Source organism: Megalobrama amblycephala, linkage group LG3 (assembly GCF_018812025.1).
Source record: "Megalobrama amblycephala isolate DHTTF-2021 linkage group LG3, ASM1881202v1, whole genome shotgun sequence".
NCBI classification, from domain to species: Eukaryota; Metazoa; Chordata; class Actinopteri; order Cypriniformes; family Xenocyprididae; genus Megalobrama; species Megalobrama amblycephala.
This window is the reverse complement of record NC_063046.1, coordinates 28,589,748-28,610,996: the sequence shown is the minus strand read 5'-3', so window position 1 is coordinate 28,610,996 and position 21,249 is coordinate 28,589,748. Positions and strand designations below refer to the sequence as shown.

General features: G+C 37.4%; 3 protein-coding genes across 6 annotated transcripts; 1 reads left to right on the top strand and 2 right to left on the bottom strand.

Annotated features, from left to right (window-relative positions):
• Positions 1-464: 464 nt before the first annotated feature.
• Positions 465-14,768, bottom strand: slc8b1 (solute carrier family 8 member B1). 2 transcript variants are annotated; one of them, XM_048184882.1, is made up of 16 exons: positions 14,750-14,768; positions 7,516-7,655; positions 7,143-7,295; positions 6,900-6,952; positions 6,117-6,174; positions 5,500-5,605; positions 4,796-4,963; positions 4,504-4,617; positions 4,077-4,136; positions 3,598-3,731; positions 2,967-3,108; positions 2,571-2,692; positions 1,510-1,663; positions 1,279-1,359; positions 1,040-1,104; positions 465-859 (listed from the first exon to the last, which is right to left on the bottom strand). In XM_048184882.1, the coding sequence occupies exons 3-16, from the start codon at positions 7,287-7,289 to the stop codon at positions 671-673; spliced, it is 1,593 nt and encodes a 530-aa protein (XP_048040839.1). In that variant the 5' UTR covers positions 7,290-7,295; positions 7,516-7,655; positions 14,750-14,768; the 3' UTR covers positions 465-670. The 2 variants fall into 2 exon arrangements, with proteins under 2 accessions (XP_048040839.1, XP_048040838.1); XM_048184881.1 differs by lacking the exon at positions 14,750-14,768 and adding an exon at positions 14,608-14,733.
• On the bottom strand, positions 9,882-13,901 carry LOC125265001. 2 transcript variants are annotated; one of them, XR_007184183.1, is made up of 4 exons: positions 13,052-13,221; positions 11,994-12,907; positions 11,513-11,609; positions 9,882-10,038 (listed from the first exon to the last, which is right to left on the bottom strand). XR_007184183.1 is itself a non-coding variant. In XM_048184883.1 (2 exons), the coding sequence occupies exons 1-2, from the start codon at positions 13,875-13,877 to the stop codon at positions 12,145-12,147; spliced, it is 834 nt and encodes a 277-aa protein (XP_048040840.1). In that variant the 5' UTR covers positions 13,878-13,901; the 3' UTR covers positions 11,188-12,144. The 2 variants fall into 2 exon arrangements, 1 of the variants encoding a protein (XP_048040840.1); XM_048184883.1 differs by lacking the exons at positions 9,882-10,038; positions 13,052-13,221 and adding an exon at positions 13,807-13,901 and having other exon boundaries at positions 11,188-12,907.
• Positions 14,769-17,681: 2,913 nt separating the features above from the next.
• On the top strand, positions 17,682-20,921 carry LOC125264998 (troponin I, fast skeletal muscle-like). Of its 2 annotated transcripts, none has more exons than XM_048184879.1 (7): positions 17,682-17,798; positions 19,644-19,679; positions 19,796-19,832; positions 19,904-20,032; positions 20,167-20,256; positions 20,336-20,512; positions 20,604-20,921. In XM_048184879.1, the coding sequence occupies exons 2-7, from the start codon at positions 19,672-19,674 to the stop codon at positions 20,691-20,693; spliced, it is 531 nt and encodes a 176-aa protein (XP_048040836.1). In that variant the 5' UTR covers positions 17,682-17,798; positions 19,644-19,671; the 3' UTR covers positions 20,694-20,921. The 2 variants fall into 2 exon arrangements, with proteins under 2 accessions (XP_048040836.1, XP_048040837.1); XM_048184880.1 differs by having other exon boundaries at positions 17,725-17,798; positions 19,649-19,679.
• The last annotated feature ends 328 nt before the right edge of the window (positions 20,922-21,249 follow it).

The following is a 21,249-nucleotide window of genomic DNA, read 5'->3' as shown; positions in this document are numbered from 1 at the left end:
CAGAAGCAGCAATGGCATCGAGCAATTTTTGCAGGTTGTGCAAAAAAAAAAAAACATGAAAGGGAGTGGTATTTACACCCAGTCGAGCGATTTGTTTGCTAAAATAAAGAAGGCATTTAGCATCGTTGAGAGGTTAAAAGGAATTGGATTGACTGTCGTGCGAGAGACGTCATCGTGTTATACCCGCCCAGAGCCATAGAAAGAGCTCTGTACCCGCCAATAGCGAGCAAGGTGGATAAGCCAGTCTGTGATTGGTTCCTGCAAAAGTGTAACAGATGCAGCAGAAATGAATGTACGGGTTTCCAGACTGAGTTGCCCTGGCGAAATCAAATCGCTGGCAGATCAGGCTGGATTTACCCGGTCTAGGGGGTGAGTAAATTATCAGGAAAATTTTATTTGAAAGTAGACTAATCCTTTAACCATTCGACTCAAAATGGTTATAAAGAAAAACACACAACCCCACATCATATTTGTGTTCTGTTTAATAAAATAAATTAATCATTTTAATCTCATGTTTCAAGATTATAGTTGATTAAAAACAGTTTAACTGTACAGTAATTACTGGCTCATGATCTTCAAACGTACATATACAAAAATAGTTATATTTCTTATACATTTCTATGAAAGTCTAAAGATCTTTGCATCCTTCCGATTATTGATTCTGCTGATGTCAGAATTTGATAATTCTAAACTCGGTGAGGAGGGCGACGACGAGGAAGACAATGTAGAAGAGCAGTAGAAAAATGCCATAGACTCGGTTCAGGTGGAAACACTGAAGAGGAACCGCTATGAAGGAGAAGACCAAAGACAGACCCAGCGCTCCTGAGAGAACCCAGCACAGCATCCCCTCTGGTTCCAGCTGACCATACAACAGAACACAGCACACAGATCAGACTCCATCACTCATCTAAACTAATATTCAGCTGACTAAAAGCTTGCAACATATTCTCAGATGATTGTACAGTATATAGCATCCAGTTACATGTTTATGATCTTTTCTAGGAAAGCTGAGACATTGTGTATAGAGAATGAGACTTACTGTCACAACGTTATTATTCTGAAACATTTGCAGCAGGCAGCCCAGACCCACACCAAACAGCATATCTTTATGCGGTGTTAAAGGCATACAAAGAGCTTTCTGTCGTGATGTTTTAGGGTAAAATATATCAGGACATTTACAATACTGTCGACAAATAGTATGATTAAAGTTACTGATGTAGTTTTTAAAGCACATACACAAAAATAATAACATATGGTCTTTTAAAAGTTTAAGGATACTAAAGATAATGCCTCCAAAACAGGCTGAGATGGCCATCCGTGGGTATCCCTGACGGGCTATAGTAATGTCTGCAAAGCAATCTGTGAAAACAATGCAAACAAAAAAATAAATAAACCATACAATCTAGTAGATGCAAATCTCTTTTGCTTTCACTTCAGGTCCTAGAACAGGCTATAAGCACAAATAATAAAATAATGTGAGTTTTTTTATGTTGTTGAGTGGGTGTATACCTCCAATGCTGTTGCCCCAGGCTAACAAGGTGAGTCCCAGTACAGTGTTGCTGAGCCTGAGAACAACCCCCAGCAGGTGCAGCACACTGACAATCTCAGACGCCACAGTGCTGATCCACAGCGCACTGACCACAAAACCTAGCAGTGAATAAAGCTACACACACACAGCAACAGGACAAATATGAATAAAGAATACATATCAGTAGCAGTTCAAAAGTTTGGGGTCAGTAAGTTTTTTTTTTTCTTTTTTCCTTTTTGGTTCATTAAACCAACTGATCAAAACTAACAGCAAGACATTTATAATTTGACAAGATTTCAATTTTAAAAATGGTACATTTCAAATAAAAACTATCGATAACACTTTATTTTAGGGACTTTTAACTAGTTGCTTATTAGCATGTATATTACTAGGATATTGGTTATTAAGCACATATTAATGCCTTATTCTGCATGACCTTATTCTAAAATCTTAACCCTACCCAATACCTGAACTTAACAACTACCTTACTAACTGTTAATAACCAGTAAATTAGGAGTTCATTGAGGGAAAAGTCATAGTTAATAGTTTGTATGTGTTCCCTATACTAAAGTGTTCCCAAACTTTCTATTTAACAAACTCATAAAATAATAGTCATGCAGCATAGCTGTTTTCAACATTAATAAGAAGTTTCTTGAGCAACAAATCAGCATATTAGAATGATTTATGGAAGGATCGTGTGACACTGAAAACTGAGTAATGATGCTGAAAATTACATTTTAAATTACAATTGTTATTATTAAATTATCATTATTATTAAATTATATTTTAAAATATATTAAAACAGAAAAGTTCATTTACATTAATATTTCACAATATTAGCTTTTACTGTATTTTTGTTCAAATAAATGAATTCTAATTGTGAAGTTTTTAAAAACTTAAAATAATAATAATAATAATTGACCCCAAACCTTTTATCAGTAGTGTATATTACTGTAAATATTATGCATTTGAGCTATGAAGCTTTATATTGGCAGGCTATTTCAACCAAAATAAAAAAGCAGACAGAACTGAAGATTCATACAAAGTGGTATCTCGGAGGATGATTATTTGTGGTAGTAAAGAAGACAATGGCCGAGAGGAAGACTCCAATGCAGATTGTAAGCACCCACACTGGAAATTCTCCTTCAATGAGGTATAAGCCATCTTGAATGAAAAAGAATGAATGTCTGTTTTAATCACATGCACTTTACAGAACGTAACTATCTGCATCAACAGCATTTATCTTTTCACATACGAGAGGAATTTCAGTTCCTCTGACAGTTCTTATGACTGCAGCACGTGTAATGCTGATGTGTAATGCTAATGCTGGTGACATAACAGTACATTACATGTGCACATAACATAAGAGATTGCTGTTAAATAGTTTCGGTCTTATGATTAAAAAAACAACAGCAAACAACAAAATAAGCCGACTCACACTTTCCAGACTGGAATGTGAGCACACACACCAGAGACCCAGTGATTATGTGCAGACAGTTAAGGGGGCGTTTCCAGTTGTGATCCTCCTTATCTGTGTCCACCACAGGAACTGTCAACAATAAAAGCACTTCTACAGGCACCTAACAGTCAGACAGACAGGAAAAAAGGACCTTCACCTTAAAGTCGGCATGAAAAGGAAGTGAAACGACTTCTCGAACAAGAAAAAAAAAAAAATGTAGGGTGGGACTTGTCCATTTTGTCCATCGGGAATTAATTGGACAGTTGTGGTTGGCTATTGCTCTGATCTCATGTGAGTGACATTGTCCCGCCCTTGCTCTTATAAACGTCATCAGAGAAGAGATGTTGTTGCAAGAGGGAGGGGAAGTTATTTTGATTAAAGATTACAAGCGCCCTTTGGTTAAAAAAAAAGATGCACATGGATAAATCGTTTATAATAAATAATGCGATATTCTATAAAAAAAAAAAGGGGAAACTTTGATTTCATGGTGACTTTACTGGTGAAAATAACATATGCATGCATATAAAGTTTCTACCAATTCACTAAAAGGTTACTAGAAGAACAGCCACTCATTTCGAACCAAGTGATCATGAAACGTTCACATTTTCACCTTGATCACTTTGAGGACTTTGGCAGTCCAGTGCTGTCTCCTCCATGTCCGGCTGTCCACTGGGTTAATGGCATTAAGGAAGATCTGAGCAGTAGATTGATTGTAAGGCAGCAAAGGCTCATACTCTTCTCCATCTGAAACATACATGCAAGAATTTCACATACACACACAAACCAATAGTCTAAATTATGAAAGAAACTGGATGAAGAGTGGCATTTCAAGCACACAAACTTAAAATGTAATGACTGAGCAGAGAGCAACACTTTCACACCATACAGAACTTCCTCAAATATGCTAAATGGTCTTTTAGAGAATTTGGGTTTTTTCTGTTACCTAAGCAGATGGCAACACATACTTGCAAAACTCCCATATTTATGAAAGTCTGTAGAGTTCAAATCAACCACACACATACATAATCCACTGAAACTCCAGTTACTGAATTAGCCTACGTAGTTTTAAGTTGAGAGGAAGTGACCCACCGTGTGCTTGTATGCTGCCATTCTGAATTTCTCTATACGAATCAGACTGGAGAATCTCTCCTACAAGTCAAGAACAGCACTCAATAATCACTGCCCAGTGATCGCAATAACACTTTGAGTATGCATTGTTGTGAGCAGTATATCTGAATAGTGCAAAATAAAATGTATATTCAAAATTTCACTTTAGTAGCTCATAATTTGCTAGAGATGGGAACAAGTAAGTACTCAAATAAGTAAAGCTCGATTTAAAAAAAAAAAAAAGTTTTAACTTTATAACGTAACTTTTAAACACATTTTAACATTTTTAACTTAAAATCTCATTACAATTTCTGAATGCGGAGTGATAATTATCTCTTTTAAGATAGTAAAAAATGTGTGATGTGTGTTTTGGGAATAATAGTGCTGACAAAGACTGCAGTCTCCTCACCCTGTTCTGTGCCGGAGCTCTGAGCCGATCTATTTAGCTGATGCTTCTGACGATTGTAAACATACGCACTCACAATCACAGTCAAAACATATACAATATACAGCCCCAGATAACCTGTGGAGAAGAGGAAAAAATGGAGCAGGAGAGAGAAATATGTTAGACAAGTCATTATTTCTTACAAACAAATTGAAATATTAATCTTTGAACTAGAGTTCCCATATATATCTAAATGAATATGAAACATTCAGAATGAATGTGTAAATTTTTGGTAAAGGATTAACGGTTATCAGACCCAGGGTTTCTCCCAAGGAAATGTGGCCTTTGTATAGGATAATAAAGGTCCAAAACACAGCCACCATGTAGAAAATGACATCACGAAGGAATGGACGGGATGCCACAGTGAAAGGTTTAACCAGAGCAATGCTTCCAGCTACCACTGTTGTAACAAAGATTCCCGCCCCTAGAAAAAAATTTCATTAGGAAAACACAGTGTGTCACAATAAAGTAGGAAAAAATACCAATATACCACAATATCCCAATATTATATTATATTATATTATACATAATCAACATAATATACAAAAAAAGCACAATCAATATAACATTACTACAGAGCACTTCTTGTTTTTGTTTTTTTTTATGAATGATGAATCCGTTTACAAGACTTAAAAGTGAAGTGTGTAATTTCTGCAGCACCCAATAGAACTACACATGTGAGGGCTAAATGTCCTCACTTATATAGTGAAAGTATAGTGACATTTTACTGGTCCTCACTAGTCAAAAAGTCTTATAAATTGGCCAAAACTGTTTTTATTTAAATCTATTGTTTTGCACATTTTTCTGTGAGGGTTGTCTTTAGGGGTAGGGGTTGCAACAGAAAATATAAACATGATATAAAATCAATGGTCCATGCATTGTCCTCACTAATATAGTGAAACAAACATGTTTATGTGATAAAGAATGTTTGGTTTATGTTTAACAGCACTGATTTCTCACCGAACAGCGCTCCGACGGCAAGACCAGCAGTTTGAGGGTGAGAGAAAGCAGCCATGGCACTGAAGACATCTGGAGCCCCATTTCCAAGTGCCAGGAATGTTACTCCCTGCTCCATTAGGTCAAGGAAAATGATGAAACAAAAAAACATGCCAACACCAACACACAACCCCACAGGCACCATTTGGGCCCTTTCTAGCAACCAAAACGCAAACAGATCACTTAGGATTCCACTTAGTCACACACATCACTACACAACCCTCTCAGTCATGCACACACTATAAAGACACCAATAGCACTCCAGGCTCTTCTCAATCATGTGCAAACTTCAAGAACAAACAGGATTAGACTCTAAACAAACACTACCTAGAATAACACATCCTTGGCTAACACTGTCAGCATGAGACCTACAAACAATATGTCTAGTTGTTTAGCATGTTGTGATATTCTCTTTTCCCCAGGACTCTGGAGTTTATTACTGCTGTGGTTGATAAGGACACAGCAGAAGTCCACAGGAGGAGTAATTAACTTCTTCAACCTCTGCAAAATGAGGACAAATTACAAGGATCAGCTGATCTGGGAATTACTGTTCTGTCATGTTTCAAGTATTTAAAGGATACGGCCACATTATGAGTCAGTCTTAGTGAGGAGGAAATGGCTGAAAGATTTGGGCAGAAACTGGAAAAAAACAAAAAACAAAAAAAACAATGTAATATAATCAAAATACACATTAGAAACCATATACATTTAAATTCAAATTTCTGTACTTTATGGATTAAATTCATTCTAAATAAATTTTGCAACCAAATGATGAATTAACTGACTTTATGATCCTCAAAAAAACAAAAAAAACAAAAGATTTAACTCAAAATTCTCCAGAAAAATGAAAGCTGTTGTCTCTGTCACATGAGTAAATAGGGAAGTAAAACAGGTCATGGCCAAAGACTCTATGAGATCAAATAAATATACATGTTTCCAAAGTGCTACAATTATTATTTTTAAGTTTTAATCTATTTCTAATTTTAATCGACTGATAGACCTAATTATCAAAATGCACAACACAAAATGGAATGCAATTCCTACAAACATGCCAAAACATATTCACTCTAAAAGTAAAGATTACACACACAGCACTTAACTTACACCTAATTCAGTCAGGCTCAATTATTACAATTCAATGATTATGTACCAGGCTGTGAAGCATGTTGGTAATATATGGAACATAAAATGTTTCAGTGTTTATTTTGTCCACACAATGGAAGTCAATGGTAACATTCTTCAAAATATCTTCATTCCACAGTAAAAAAGAAAGTCCTTTTAAGACAAGGGTAGCAGTGATCACCAAACAGCATGTGCAGGCTGATAAACAACTCTTAAAGTATTTTCTCAAACACAAAACTCACAAGTCTGATGCAATCAGCCCAAGAATGAGGAACAAAACAAACAGCCAGATTACCTGATGGGAAGAAAAGAGGAACAAAGAACCACAAATATAACATCAAGATTGATGTATTATCATTAGTTTTAGTTGGATATGTAAACAAATGTGTCATGCTCCACAAATAAACACAATATTCGATTCTCTGGTGTGTGAACAGTTTCAAAGTAAACTCTAAGTGTGGTGACTGAGCTAATTGTGTCCTTACATAGAGTGTGATGACCAGGGGCAACAGATTAGGTGGGAACAGACAGAAGGTGACCCAAGGGTATTTGATGAACCCTTCATCTGAAGTACAGTCCGGGGTATTCTTCACAAACTCACATCTCTGACTGGCAGACAGGTTCATCACCATATCACACTGCAATACAGATCAAGAAAAATGCAGCTGTGCAGGATTCATTGGCAAGAGTTAGAAAGCGCGACACAAATCTATCATAACACAGAGTTCAATCATGGTAAATGAATGGTTAATTACACTGTTATTTATGATGTTACTGAATGCACATCCGAATACTGAATGAAAGGGGTGTAGTGGTATTGGTTTAGCAGTAATTTCAGAGAGGTTTTGTCCAGCTCACCTCGTCTCCATTGCGGTTCAATGTAACGTCTGCTGGTCTTCCTGAACTCCAGACATTCCCAACAGGAACGAGGTGTTGTTGTTGTGTATTTGACTGGCAGCTGACACGATCCCATTGCAGAGCAAGGGTGCAAAACAAAACTAAGAGCATAGAACGCATTTGTACGCAGATACTCCTTCAACATTGCTTTTTAATATTCAGCACAAACAGTTGAATTGTTTGATCGACAACAGCTTTCGTGGTTCTTTCTCGTTTATTTCCTTTACTGTGATATACTCCATGTATGTAGACGCTGTAAAACACAATCTGTGGTTTTGTCTGACCTAAAATAACGCAGGATTACACATTTACACTGTCACAAGTGAAATTCGAGGATGTGTGTCAAGTCATTCCAGTAGGCTACTTCCTATACAAACAGCGTGACGACGAGCTTTCTTATCCGCCCTCCCTCTGTCCTATGGTTAAAGAGACATTTCACAATTTTTCAACTTAAAGGGATAGTTCGCTTGAAATTTTGGGTGACCTAACCCTTTATATGTCTCTTTCTCTCACTGAGGACTTTACAACTTCGCTTACAAGCTTGTTATGTGACCAAAACTGTTTAATCGCATTTTAACACTTAGTGTGTCTTTTTTAATTCAGTTTTTTCCTTCTTGAAAGTGTTTTGCAAGATGAAACTTGTTATAAAACCACAACAGTGAACTTCAAAAGTTGCAAGTAGCCTATATGGTTTGCTTGCCTTCACTTGTCTTCCAGCCTGACCAGTGGAAAAGTTCCCATAAGCCCTCTAAGACCAGCCAACAGACCAGAAAAGACTGTAACCAGCAAAATTGTATGTAAAAAGCCTGGCCAAAAAGTCAAGAAGCTGAAATGTGAATACATTCATGTGAGAGAAACCTACTGACCCTCTGTAATGTTTGATGCAGACGTATATTGCTCCACGCACGTCATGATTTTGCCAAGTGGTTGTTGTCCTGAGACCAATATTTTTAATGATGACCCTGAGACAACAACAGCCTCATGTTTCTGTCTTTGGATGTGGTTCGTTGTATAATGTCATGCGTCTTCTGATTCCCCGGTTGTCTGTTTTGGTTTTTCTTTGTGTTATTTTGTACCTGTTTGTTTGGACTGATTTCATGGACTTTGACCCTTGCCTGCTCTGTGGATTACGTTTTTGGATTACCCTTTAATAAATCTCTGCTGCACTTGGATCTACCTTTTGTCTTCGTGTTTACCGTGACAGAACGAACCACCATAACTACTAGATCCAGCAGCATGAGCGTTCGGATTTGTCCCCCAGCCTCCGTTGGAGAGCGGATGGCGCTATTTCGGGCAGTGGTGGCGCTGCGTCAGGAGTGGAGAGAGGTAGGATGTTTTGCCCAGTTTTTCTGGACAATGGCAAGAGGGCTGCGCTACAATGATGAGGCGCAAAAAGGGATATTCAATGGATGCCTTGATGACCCTCTTCCTCAGTGTGAGTTGGAGGGGCTCCAGACCCTGGATTTTTGGGGCTTTGTCAGCTATCTCTCCCACAGAAGTCATTGGGCAACACATGCTCAGCCAGAGTCCGCTCCAGCTCGTGAATCCGTTCCTAAGGTCACTGAGGAGGTGGGCGCTGAATCTTCGCTTCCCACACGGAAGAAAAAGAAGAGGAGGAGGAAGGCTCCAGCCAGCGAGTCCGCTCCAGCCAGCGAGCCCGCTCCAGCCAGTGAGTCCACTCCAGAGCCCGCTCCAGCCAGTGAATCCGCTCCAGCCAGTGAATCCGCTCCAGCCAGTGAGTCCATTTTGGGTGAGCCACCGCCTCACCCTCATAAGCGAAGGAGAAGGAGGAAAAGGGCTTTCTCCGTCCTACAAGGCCTGGAGACCACTCTAGAGGTTGTTTGTGGGTTCTCCAAGTGCCTTGCCCTGCCGGCGCCACCAAAGCAGCCCGAGCCCGCTGCCGTCCCGGAGCTGCCCGCTCTTCCCGATATGGCCACAGAGCACCCTTGGTCGGCCCTGCTGCCGCCGCCCAGGCCTTCTGCCCTGCCCCCGCTGCCCAGGCCATCTGTCCTGCCGCCATCGCCCAGGCTTTCTGCCCTGCCACCACCGTCCAAGCCTTCTGCCTTGCCGCCTCTGCCCAGGCTACCTGAACCGTTGAGACCCGCCTGGTCTATTCCTCCACCACCGCCCTGGCACTCAGCCAGGAATCCAGACCTGCCAGTGCCCGCCTGGTCAGTTCCTCCAGCGCCATCCTGGCATTCAGCCAGGACTCCAGAACCACTGGAACCAGCCTGGGGTGAGTTTCCCGAAAGCATCGTTGGTGAACCATGGTCGTAAGTCCCATTGAACTCTATTGGTAAGGACGGAACTTGCGACCATAGTTCGCTTTGGGAAACGCACCCCTGGTCAGTTCCTCCAGCGCCACCCTGGCACTCAGCCAGGACTCTAGAACCGCTGGAACCAGCCTGGTCAGTTCCTCCAGCACCGCCCTGGCTATCAGTTGGGGACCCTGGACCCTGGATAATATGAGCTTCTCTCTCAACACTAGAAACCAGAGAATTAAGAGACAAACTTATGTCATCAAGTATTATGTCTGGAACTGCTTCCATGACTGTCAGACTAATGTGAACCCACATTGAGGTTTAACACATATAACTCTACAGTAATTCTATAGTTGTATTCTCAGCTGTACAGTTGAGTTCAAAAGTTTACATACCCCTTGCAGAATATGCAAAAATGGTAATTTAACAAAATAAGAAGGATCATGAAAATTGCATGTTATTTTTTATTTAGTACTGTCCTGAAAAAAAGTATTTCACATAACAGATGTTTACATAAAGTCCACAAGATAAAAATAGATGAATTTATAAAAATGACCCAGTTCAAAAGTTTAAATACCCTATATTAATACTGTGTGTGGTTACCTGATGATCCACAACTGTTTTTGTGTTTTGTGATGGTTGTTCATGAGTCTCTTGTTTGTCCTGAGCAGTTAAACTGAGCTCTGTTCTTCAGAAAAATCCTCCAGCTCCTGCAGATTCATCAGTTTTTTCAAGCATCTTCTGCATATTTGAACCCTTTCCAGCAGTGACTGAATTATTTTGAGATCCATCTTTTCACACTGAGGACAACTGAAACAAATTCAAACATTCACTGATGCTCCAGAAGGAAACACGACGCATTAAGAGCCGGGGATGTAAACTTTTTGAATTGGATGAACAGGGTAAATTATACTTTTCTTTTCTGGTAAACATGCAAGAATCTTCTGTTGCTTCTAGAACTAAATGAAAAATATGATCTTTAAACAAAAAAAAAAAAAAAAAAAAAAAAAAACTTGCACATCATCTTCTTGTTCAAAGGTTTTCACCCCTGACTCTTAATGCATCGTGTTTCCTTCTGGAGCATCAGTAAATGTTTGAACCTTTTTTAATAGTTGTGTTTGAGTCCATCAATTGTCCTCAGTGTGAAAAGATGGATACCAAAATAATTCAGTCACTGCTGGAAAGGGTTCAAATATGCAGAAGATGCTTGAAAAAACTGATGAATCTGCAGGACCTGGAGGATTTTTCTGAAGAACAGAGCTCAGTTTAACTGCTCAGGACAAACAAGAGACTCATGAACAACCATCACAAAACAAAAAACAGTTATCACTGTAAAGCTGCTTTGACACAATCTGCATTGTAAAAAGTGCTATACAGTATAAATAAAGGTGACTTGACTTGACCACAAACTTTTGAACTGGGTCATTTTTATAAATTCATCATGATCCTTTTATTTTGTTCAAATGATTAACATTTTTGCATATTCTGCAAGGGGTATTTTGCAATGCGAAATTAATCTATTTTATATCTATTCATTCATTAATTATTTACCTACAGTGGCTAGAGAATAACTGCAGTAAAACCTAGAACAGTTTTAATTGAAAATTGTAGTATATTACAATAATAGAATAATATTAACATTTCTATCAAAAGGAACAAAAATCGAAGCCAATTAATCTCAACTTAGTACTACTTACTTGTGTTACATGGTACCAACAAAGGAGAACGTCTGACTCACTGAATACTGTTTGGATGGCATTGATTTCAGCTTGGTCTTTATCAACCATAAAGCACCTAATAAAAATAAAAACATTTTAAGCTTCAAAGCAGAGAAAAAAATATAACATATCATAAATGTTTGCTGGCAAAAAATACCTTGTGTTATTTAGAGTCTTTAAAAAGTTACTAATCAAAATTACAAACCAATTTGTACATTGGGGATGCACTGAGATCAACACCAACTGTAGGCTAATAATAGAAGGCAGTTAATAAATCAATACAAGTTTGCTCTGAAGCCGACATCTAGGTTGGGAAATTACAGGTTTAGAACAACTTGAGGGTGAGTAAATGATGACAGAATTTTCATTTTTGGGTGCAGCTATTCCTTTAAGAGCCTGTACGCACGCAAAAGATTATTGAATAATTTTAGTTTAATTTGTTTATATCTGTTTGTATTACCTTGGAGCAACAGAAAATGTTGGTTTCAGCTTTTCCAGTGACAACTGAAGCGTGGCCTGCTTTTCATTTCCCAAGATGATATAGGCAACGGGTATGCCATGACCGTGACTGTCCCTGACAACTAATGTAAATAAAGGAAAGCCATACTGGTTCACACGTTCACACGTGTTGCATCCATAAAAACAATATCTCGTCCATATTCTTGAAGGTTGTCTCTCATGGATGGTGTTTGTAGAACTATGACAAGATCTGTTTGAGGACTATAAGGCTGATAAAAAATAACAGAGTCTTTGAAAGGGCCCTCAAGAAGTTGTGTGGTACTATTGGCATCATCTTTATGTTGCTGAATATTTTCAATGTCTTTTGGGGTAACAAAATATGCTCGGTTGTTGAGATCAGTATGTCCTTGTTCCTTCGACCATTCATGGGATTTTAAGAGAATTGTATCCGGCTTAACACCAAGAGATATTAAATCTTGAATATGCTTAACCAGCTCTTGACTAATTTTCTCTGAGTGACCCTCAGAAGAACTTGTTGGGTCATGTCCTGAATGAATGTTGTAAATCCTTTCAACTATAACAAGTTTGTTGAGCCAGTCTGTCCTCTTTTTAAATGAAACATATGCCTTACATCCTTTGGCTCTTCGACTTCGGGGTGTGCATACTCCAGAGCGTTTACATGTAAACAAGAAGTATCCATTTTTCTGATTTTCCAAACTTGCAGAATTCTCATTTCTGTAGTTACCATCTTTTAAGGTGTTTATGTTGGTGAGCCTTTCTTGAATAAATTTATAAGCATCCAAATCCTTTTCTAAAACATGAACTGTTATATTAGTCTCTTTTTTGTTTCCTTTAATTCTCTCTTCGTTGTAAACTGTTTTCTTTATAAGTTCGTCCATTTTTGATGTGCAGCACCTAAAAACAAAGGGACACAAACAATAAAGCTAAAATATCAATAATGTAAAGAGCAAAAATTCCATGACCTCAAGAAAGCAATGTATATTGTAAGGTCTTTTTCAAAAAATTGTAAAACAGATGTAAAACAGAGATGTTACGTACAAGTCAACATTCATATAACAACTTAAAGTCAAAATATGACGGACTGAAGTCAACACTGTGTAACAGAATAAATCAGTGATGACTTGAGGTCATCATATTCATATGACGGACTGAAGACAACATTGTGTAACAGAAATCAGTGATGACTTGAGGTCATCATATTCATAAGATGGACTGAAGACAACATTGTGTAACAGAAGAAATCAGTGATGACTTGAGGTCATCATATTCATAAGATGGACTGAAGACAACATTGTGTAACAATAAATCAGTGATGACTTGAGGTGATCATATGACGGACTGAAGACAACATCATAACAGAATTAAAAATTACGAGCTGAAATGTCTGCGCGGAGCGCAAACTAGCGCTGTTTTGTTCCGCATTTTTTTGCGTTTTGATGTGGACGCAACAGAAACTGTCAGTGACACCGCACATGCCAATTAAACAGATTTTAAGAAACTCTGCGGTGGCACCAGTGCTGGCGCTAATAAACCGGCCGGCATGAAGAGCTCGCAAAATGCTTAGATGCAATCCATAACGTTAGCCGTTTTAATAGTTAACTTAGGCACACTAAAAAAATACTACTAATAATAACAAAATAAAATAAAAAAAAATAAAAAAAAAACCCCTAAACTGTTATTTCAGATTGTTTTAGTTACAGTTCATCATTTTATTATCACTATATCATCACCTAACTATCACCTAACTAACTGCTGTAAATTAATAAGAGAAAGTAAAAAGCATATAGTCTTACCTTGTAAATTGAGTACTCAGAAGCGTGGTTTTACAGTTTTTCGAACTTGGCAGAGGGGTTATTATTATCATATTATTTTTTCATTTGAACTTGGCGGGCTCTGCAGGGGGCACACGGTGATGACGTCATAAACGTTGATTGGATGAGGCTGTTGTTGTCTCAGGGTCATCATTAAAAATATTGGTCTCAATAAAAACAACACAAATAATGTTTTCCTCATTGATATCATATTGCGTACCAGAGGGTTAATAAAATCTTAAATAATCAAAACCATGTTCTTAAACCATGTTCCTGGCAAACAGCATAAAAAAATACATGTGTACCTCATATTTATGGTGATAAAAAAAAGCTCTTTTCAACATTATAAATCTTTAATAGAAATAATGGTTTAATGATTTTTTAACTACCCTCAGTCTGTATTTTAAAACAGTGGTCAGTTGCATAAACTGCTTAGACTAGTTTTAACAGTTTTACCAAGTTAGTCATCTCATTTTTCTCCCTTCATAACTTTTAAAGTCAATAACATAAAAATGTAGATCGGTCTGTCTGAATCTGAAAGCAAGACTGATTACCCCTTGACTAACTGTTGGTCAGTCTAGTTCTCGAGATACTCTTAACCTAGTGACTGTGATAATGCCACTGGCCTCAGGTTTGTTTGCTGGTCGATCAGAATGATGACATGGCCCTTCTTATTTTCAATGACTGCATGTGCAAGCAACCAGATCCACAAACATACTAATAGATTCTCATAAAAGAAGATGAGATAATACATTGTTTGGACACACTCTTTCTGCAGCTCACCTATACCAGGCAGGTTGACAGATGTTCTGATATGACCACAAATGTTTCTCAGTGCCATAACTTGCCATGACACAACATGACATTTAAAAAAAAGTCAAAATCCTAACCTTCAAAGACCCACTGCAGAAATATTGCAACTTACTTCTAAATATGGGTAAAAACTGCACACAACAATATTAGTGTCAGGGTTACATATGTTTTGGACTCTCTGTTTGTTTTGCCTGTTGTCACATGTCCTCATTTGTTCAATTTTTCCCGCCATTATTTAGTTCCCTTGGTTACAGATTGATTTGAGTTTCAGTTCAGGTGTGTCTTATCTTGTTAAGCTCCCTTTGTTTGCCTTGTATGTATTCCCTGTGTTCCCTGTGTTCCCTCAGTCTTTGTCAGTTCTCGTTTATGGTGTAATGTGGTTATCGCCTGTTTCTTTCCCGGTTCCTGTGTACTTCATCATTAAAAGTCTACATTTCTGCAAATCTCCTTGTCGTGGGTGTTAATCCCACATGGACAGTTACAATTAGGAAGTAATATATTAATTTTCCAACAAAGTATTTGACATGTAACATTTGGTGTTGATTGATTTCCATCACATTTAATGATCAAAAATTTGGGTTACTTATCATCCCACCAAAATGCCTTGTGTAGCTAAAATGCAGCAGTGAGTCCAGTGGTCAACATTCTATATTATTCACACAAAGGAGTCCAGCCCAGTAAATCGTAGATGTATTTTTGACGTAGCCTAATAAAACTTTAAAGGATGTCAGATGGCTGCTCTCAGATACACATACTGAGGTCTTCCAGCTTACGGGAAAGGTTTTTTATAAAGGCCAAATGATTGCATTATAGCCTATCGCTAAATGTAAATGTTAGTGGAGTGGAGGAAGCACAGTATGACCCCTCATTAACTCCTCATCCTCACCCTCATAAACTGGCTTTGCTACCTGTGTTTTATACCTCTTTAAAGTGCTATAGAAAATGTGCGGATCATAATATATGCAGATATGGTATGTGAATTAGTATTCTTATAAGTGCATTACAAAATCATGTGAAAATGCCAACATATATAGATAATTTTAACTCTTTTCCTTACAAATATGATACATTTGTATTGAAACCTATTATGACTGTATGGCCTTATGCGATTCCATTATGGTACAATGTTGCCTTGAGGCAACACACAGTTTTTTGTTATTTTCTCTAATACATTTGATGATATATAATGTAAAGTTCTTAAAAATACTTCTTTACTTGCCAGTGAAGGTGACTCATATTTTTTGTGGGTGATTAAATGGTTACAAACAAGTGAAAAAAGCACTTTTCAATGGAGAAAATATGGAGTCATGTGACATGTGCACATGTGCTGAAACAGGACACAAAATGGACCCCTGTTGGTCATGTTTTGGTCTTTTTTGCACTTTTATTAATTAGTATTTGAGTTAGTCTGTCCTGAGATATGTTTGATCAATCCATTGGTGGCTTATTTTTTTAAAAACAAACTAAAATAGACCATGTTGCCTGGAGGCAACACCGTACCATAGAGGGTTAAATAACTGTTGTATTTTCATAACATGACAGCTGTTTTTTTTTTTTTTTTTTTTTTTGTAGGAATGAGCACAGCATGATCATATGTACTGTAATCAGGAATTAGATTTTTGCTCTGGTCATGACGCTACTTTACTTTCATCTAGTCTCTGAATGGCCAAAATGAGCTTGTCAAAAATGACCTACTGAGCAATTATCTATTTTGCACTATCCGCTGAGTTGTGTCTCTGCATACAGTATATTTCTCGGTGCACTATAGCTGGGGCTGAAAGAGTTAATGTGGAAGTGTTAATGGGTAAAATTGGTTGACATCATGACTTAACTATTTCAGGATTCTGCTGGGGTTGGATTGGCAGCACCATTTGCGCTTTCAAAGTGGGATCATTCTTAAAGACACAGCTAGCATCAAACACACTACACTCACACTCATAAATATGTCCACTCGCACACATGTACACACGTTGACGACAGCTTTGACACCCGCTCCCCCCCCCCCCTTTTGGAATTAGACACCTGTAGGGGCAAAAAGATTCTATCCTTCGGAAACTGTCTACTAAATGAAAGGTCGGGCTGGCTGGATGGATACAGTTTCTCCTGAGGATGACTAGTATATTTTTGGCACATGTCGTGAATTTTATGCAATTGCTGAACTGCAGTGGTGTCTAAAATATGCTGCTTATAGATGGAATTAGCAAAATAGTAATATGTGGACCTGCAAGACAACAGAACACTATGAAAAATATATATTTTTAAATTATTAGTTGTAAAAAAAAAAATACTATTGGAGTAAGTTTCACAAGAAAATATAATTTCAGTGTTTCTACTTAAGAATGTCAAGTTTAATTCAATGTGTTACTTGCCACTTCTTTGTAATTATTTGTAAAATTTACTAGCAATGTTTGAGTGAAAATTGTTGAATGAATCTTACAACATTTTTTCTTCAGTGTACAGTTAAGACAGAGCCATAGCATACAAATTTTATAAATACTAGATATATCGAAACATTTCACTGCTCCAAACACCAAACTCTTGTGATAAACAATTGGCTATTAACTGTTTGGAATGTATTTATGGTGTTAAAAAATGTTGTATAATATTTTTCTTAATGGAAGAACCATATTGCACGAAACTACCTGTCATTGATTCCTTAAATATTTGAATCTTGAAAAACATTTGTACTTCAAAATTTGTCACATCATCATTTTAAGGTACAAAATACAAAACTTTGTCAGTGTGCTTTGACAAAAGGTTTATATTATTTAATTATGTGATGCTGAAAATGATGCTGACCCATGAGAACACACACTTACTCATGTTGCTTATTTATAGATGTGTTTTTTTGATTGCAAATGTGATCTCCTGTGGTGATTTATGCTTTTCAGAGTGCAGTAACTCATTTAGAATATGAGTAAAGTAAATATGCAATAAAATAAGAATAACAGTCTTGAAAGCAAGGGTTATTTATGTGTGAGGCTGGGAGGGGTAATATTGGCTTTCAACAGCTTGAAGTCTCATTGGCCTGCACTGGACACTAATTCCATAAAGAGTTAAAGGGTTTTGCTGAGCCAACATAGAATGCTATCAAAACCCTCTTTCAGTACAGAGGCCGCACGCAGTTCCTCGTCTGTCCTGTAACCCAGATTTTCTTAAAGGTGAGATGATTCTGACCTGTTACACATGCTGTATAGTTTTTGGAAGTGATTTATGATGACTGTATACATATTTACAAAACAAGACATTATGAAACAAGATAGATTATATAGATGTGTTTTGTGAGAATTGAGTTACACTCTTAAAAATAAAGGTTCCAAAAGGAAATTTTTGTTCCATTTTTGTTACTAGTGTAATACTGTAAATATTTCAATGATCTTAAAGAGCCTCTTTCCAGTATTTTCAATATAAAGAACCTTTTGTGCAATGGATTCCATGGATGTTCAACGTTCTTCACAGAACCATAGATGCCAATAAAGAACCTTTATTTTTAAAAGTGTAGGATGGGATTCAAAGCAAAGGAATATGTTCAGTCATTTGTAAATGAAGTTTGCTTCCTTTCTTTTATTAAGTGGATTTTTAATTATGTATTTTCATTATTAAGCCTAAGCATCCTCTTGGATGTTTTGTTTCAAGCAGAGAATGTTGAGTCTTATTAGACATTTGTATCTAAAGTGAGGCATAGTCCTCCTGGAGGAACCTGGGGTTAGGTGCCATTCTCCAGAGCATAATGTTAATGGCTTATTGATGAGGCCTCGGTATTTCATTTATTTAAATGTTTCAAACCATTGAATCTTTCTTAAATGTAGGAAATGTTCTGAAATCTAGAAAAATATCTAGACATAATCAAGATAACATAATACGGTAACATGGCGTGCTGAGGGAACGCTATGTGCTAACATTTCAATAACCCTGAAATCCGAGGCCTCCGTCAATCCATCACCTGGCTCATCACTGCAGCCACAGTCCAGTTATAGATCTTATGGAATTCTGGACATATGTGTTTTAGGAATTTTGAGAAAGAGACATTATATTACTCTGAGGATGTTAAATGCTGTTACTGAAAGAGAGAGCAACAGTGAGAGAGATGAGAGCCTGTGTATGATTGAACTGCTGCTGATACAGTTTCTGATGAATATCTTCAGCCCTTTGCTCTTGATACAACACGTTGGATAATTTTACACACAGAGATCAGCTTTCTGCTTTACTGTCATTTATGCCGCATGCAGCTAAATGCTAGTAATGGGTGATACACAGCAGCAGTCCTATTGACTTGACCCAGATTTATTTTAATTTATTTTATTTTAAATTTTTACACCAATTACACTAAAACATCTGTATGTTATATTGCTATTTATAGCTGTAATAATAAAATCCATGAGTCGTTTAACATTACTATGGGCATTATGTTAATTAAATATATTAATCTAAGTTAAAGTTTGAGGTAACATATAGGTGCTATATGATATGTATAGCAGTATTAAATATGGTCAGCTAATATTCCTTTTTTGTCGGTTTTTGGAGTAAATAATTTATGCATGAGTGAATAAATAAATGAATTGCTTCATTAATAGACAAAACGGACACTTGATATTCTTTAATGTGATTGGTGGGATGTTCTATGTGTTATGAATGAGAGTGTAAATGAGTGTGACTTGTTTATAGCTGTTAAAAGTGATGACTGTTGATAGTAATACTCAATGGCTGTAACTGAATAAGGGATGTATGTGATGAACGCAGCAGAGAAGAGCTTAGAGAGCAACACTGTTAAGGCTTTCGTTTAGTGCTGCAAAATTTAATGCTTTGGGATGAAATGGATATTTGATTTTAAACCAGCCTTTCATTTAGGCATAAATCCAAGTAACATATACTAGCTGGAGAGCAGCTCAGTAAAAGGATGGCATGTAAAACTGAATGAGTCTGTCATCTGCTCAATGTGTTGAACATCAAACAATGCTTTGAAAATTAGCCTTTAAGACAATCTCACCCTGTTCTCTATATTTCAGAACAGAAGAGCACAACAAGCCTGCCACCATGTCTGAGTAAGTCTGTAAACACAGCTTCAACTGGAAATCTCGCAAGTCAATTACTAATACACATACATTTCTAAATCTATAATGTGCTGAAATATGTTTTTTCTCCCCTAAAATCCTAACAGAAAAAAGATGACCTCAAGCCGTCGGCATCATCTCAAGGTAAATTTGAGTTTTGTGTTCACTTTATAGATGTTAAGTTGCATGTGTCATTTGTTCACTGTTTGTTCTAGAGTTTGATACTGGCAATAGCCAAGGACCTGATAGAGGCTGAGGTAAAGCAGAGAGAAGAAGACAGAATTCACTATATGGAAGAGAAATGTCCTCCTCTGTCTCTGCCTGGCTCTGTGCAGGAATTACAGGTACACATGCACAAAATGATTATTATTCTCTGTATAATGAGTATACTGTATATAATTATTGATTATTATACTCTGTATAATGTGTATAATGAGTATTTGACCCTGTTGTTAAATGTTCTCTCCAATGTGGTCAGGATCTATGCAAAAAGCTTCATCAGCAGATTGATGTGGCGGATGAGGAGAGATATGACATGTCTGTTAAAGTGGACAAAAGTGACAAAGAGGTTTTTAATCCATGGATTATTTTCTCTAATCCATATTGAGGGTTTGACTTTCAGCAAATGACACTGTGTGTTTTTGTAGATTGAGGATCTGAAGATAAAAGTTCAAGATCTGATAGGTAAATTCAAGAAACCTGCTCTGAAAAAAGTGCGTATGTCTGCTGATGCCATGCTGCAGGCCCTGCTGGGCTCCAAACACAAAGTGTCCATGGACCTGAGAGCCAACCTCAAACAGGTCAAGAAAGAGGTCAAGGAGGAGGTGAGCGCACATTACGGCAGTCAAGAAACTCATGCCAAACCTGCCAAAGTAATTGTGTTAAATATCATAATTCTTATGTGAACTATTTTAGGATAAGGATGCAGTGGGAGATTGGCGTAAGAACATTGAGGACAAGGCTGGTATGGGCGGCAGGAAGAAGATGTTTGAATCCGAGGCGTAAACAGGCAGCTATTTTACTTTTGGAGTTGATTTCTGATGGACTTTCTGCTGTCGTTGTTGCACATTTCACTGACAAAAAAGTGCTTTCGCGTCCAAACTACACATCCAACAAGCCAAACTACACATCCAACAAGCCAACAGTAACTAAGCTAATCATACTATTCAGAATGTCATGTATTACATGAATGATACATGAGCTCACCTTAACAAATAAAAATGGGAAAAGAAACTCTGTCATCTGTCATTGATTTTTTTTTCAGCTGCCATTTTTACATCATAACTGAATTAATATCATCAACAATGGTGCTTATTTCTGAATGAGCAGGCTGAGCAAGGTTTCCTCATTTTCCTATATTTAGCAACAAGCAGCAAATGCTCTTAACTTTCTACTTCTCTCTTTGTCTGTATCTTTTTGTTAATAAGGGGAGATCTGTGGACGAAATTAAAAAGCGACAGGTAGCGAGTGTGTGTACAATTCACATCCACGTGCACCACTGCAAACCAACGCCAACGCGCCAAATCCTCATCAGCTTGAGGAGAGGCGCGCTAGTATTGCT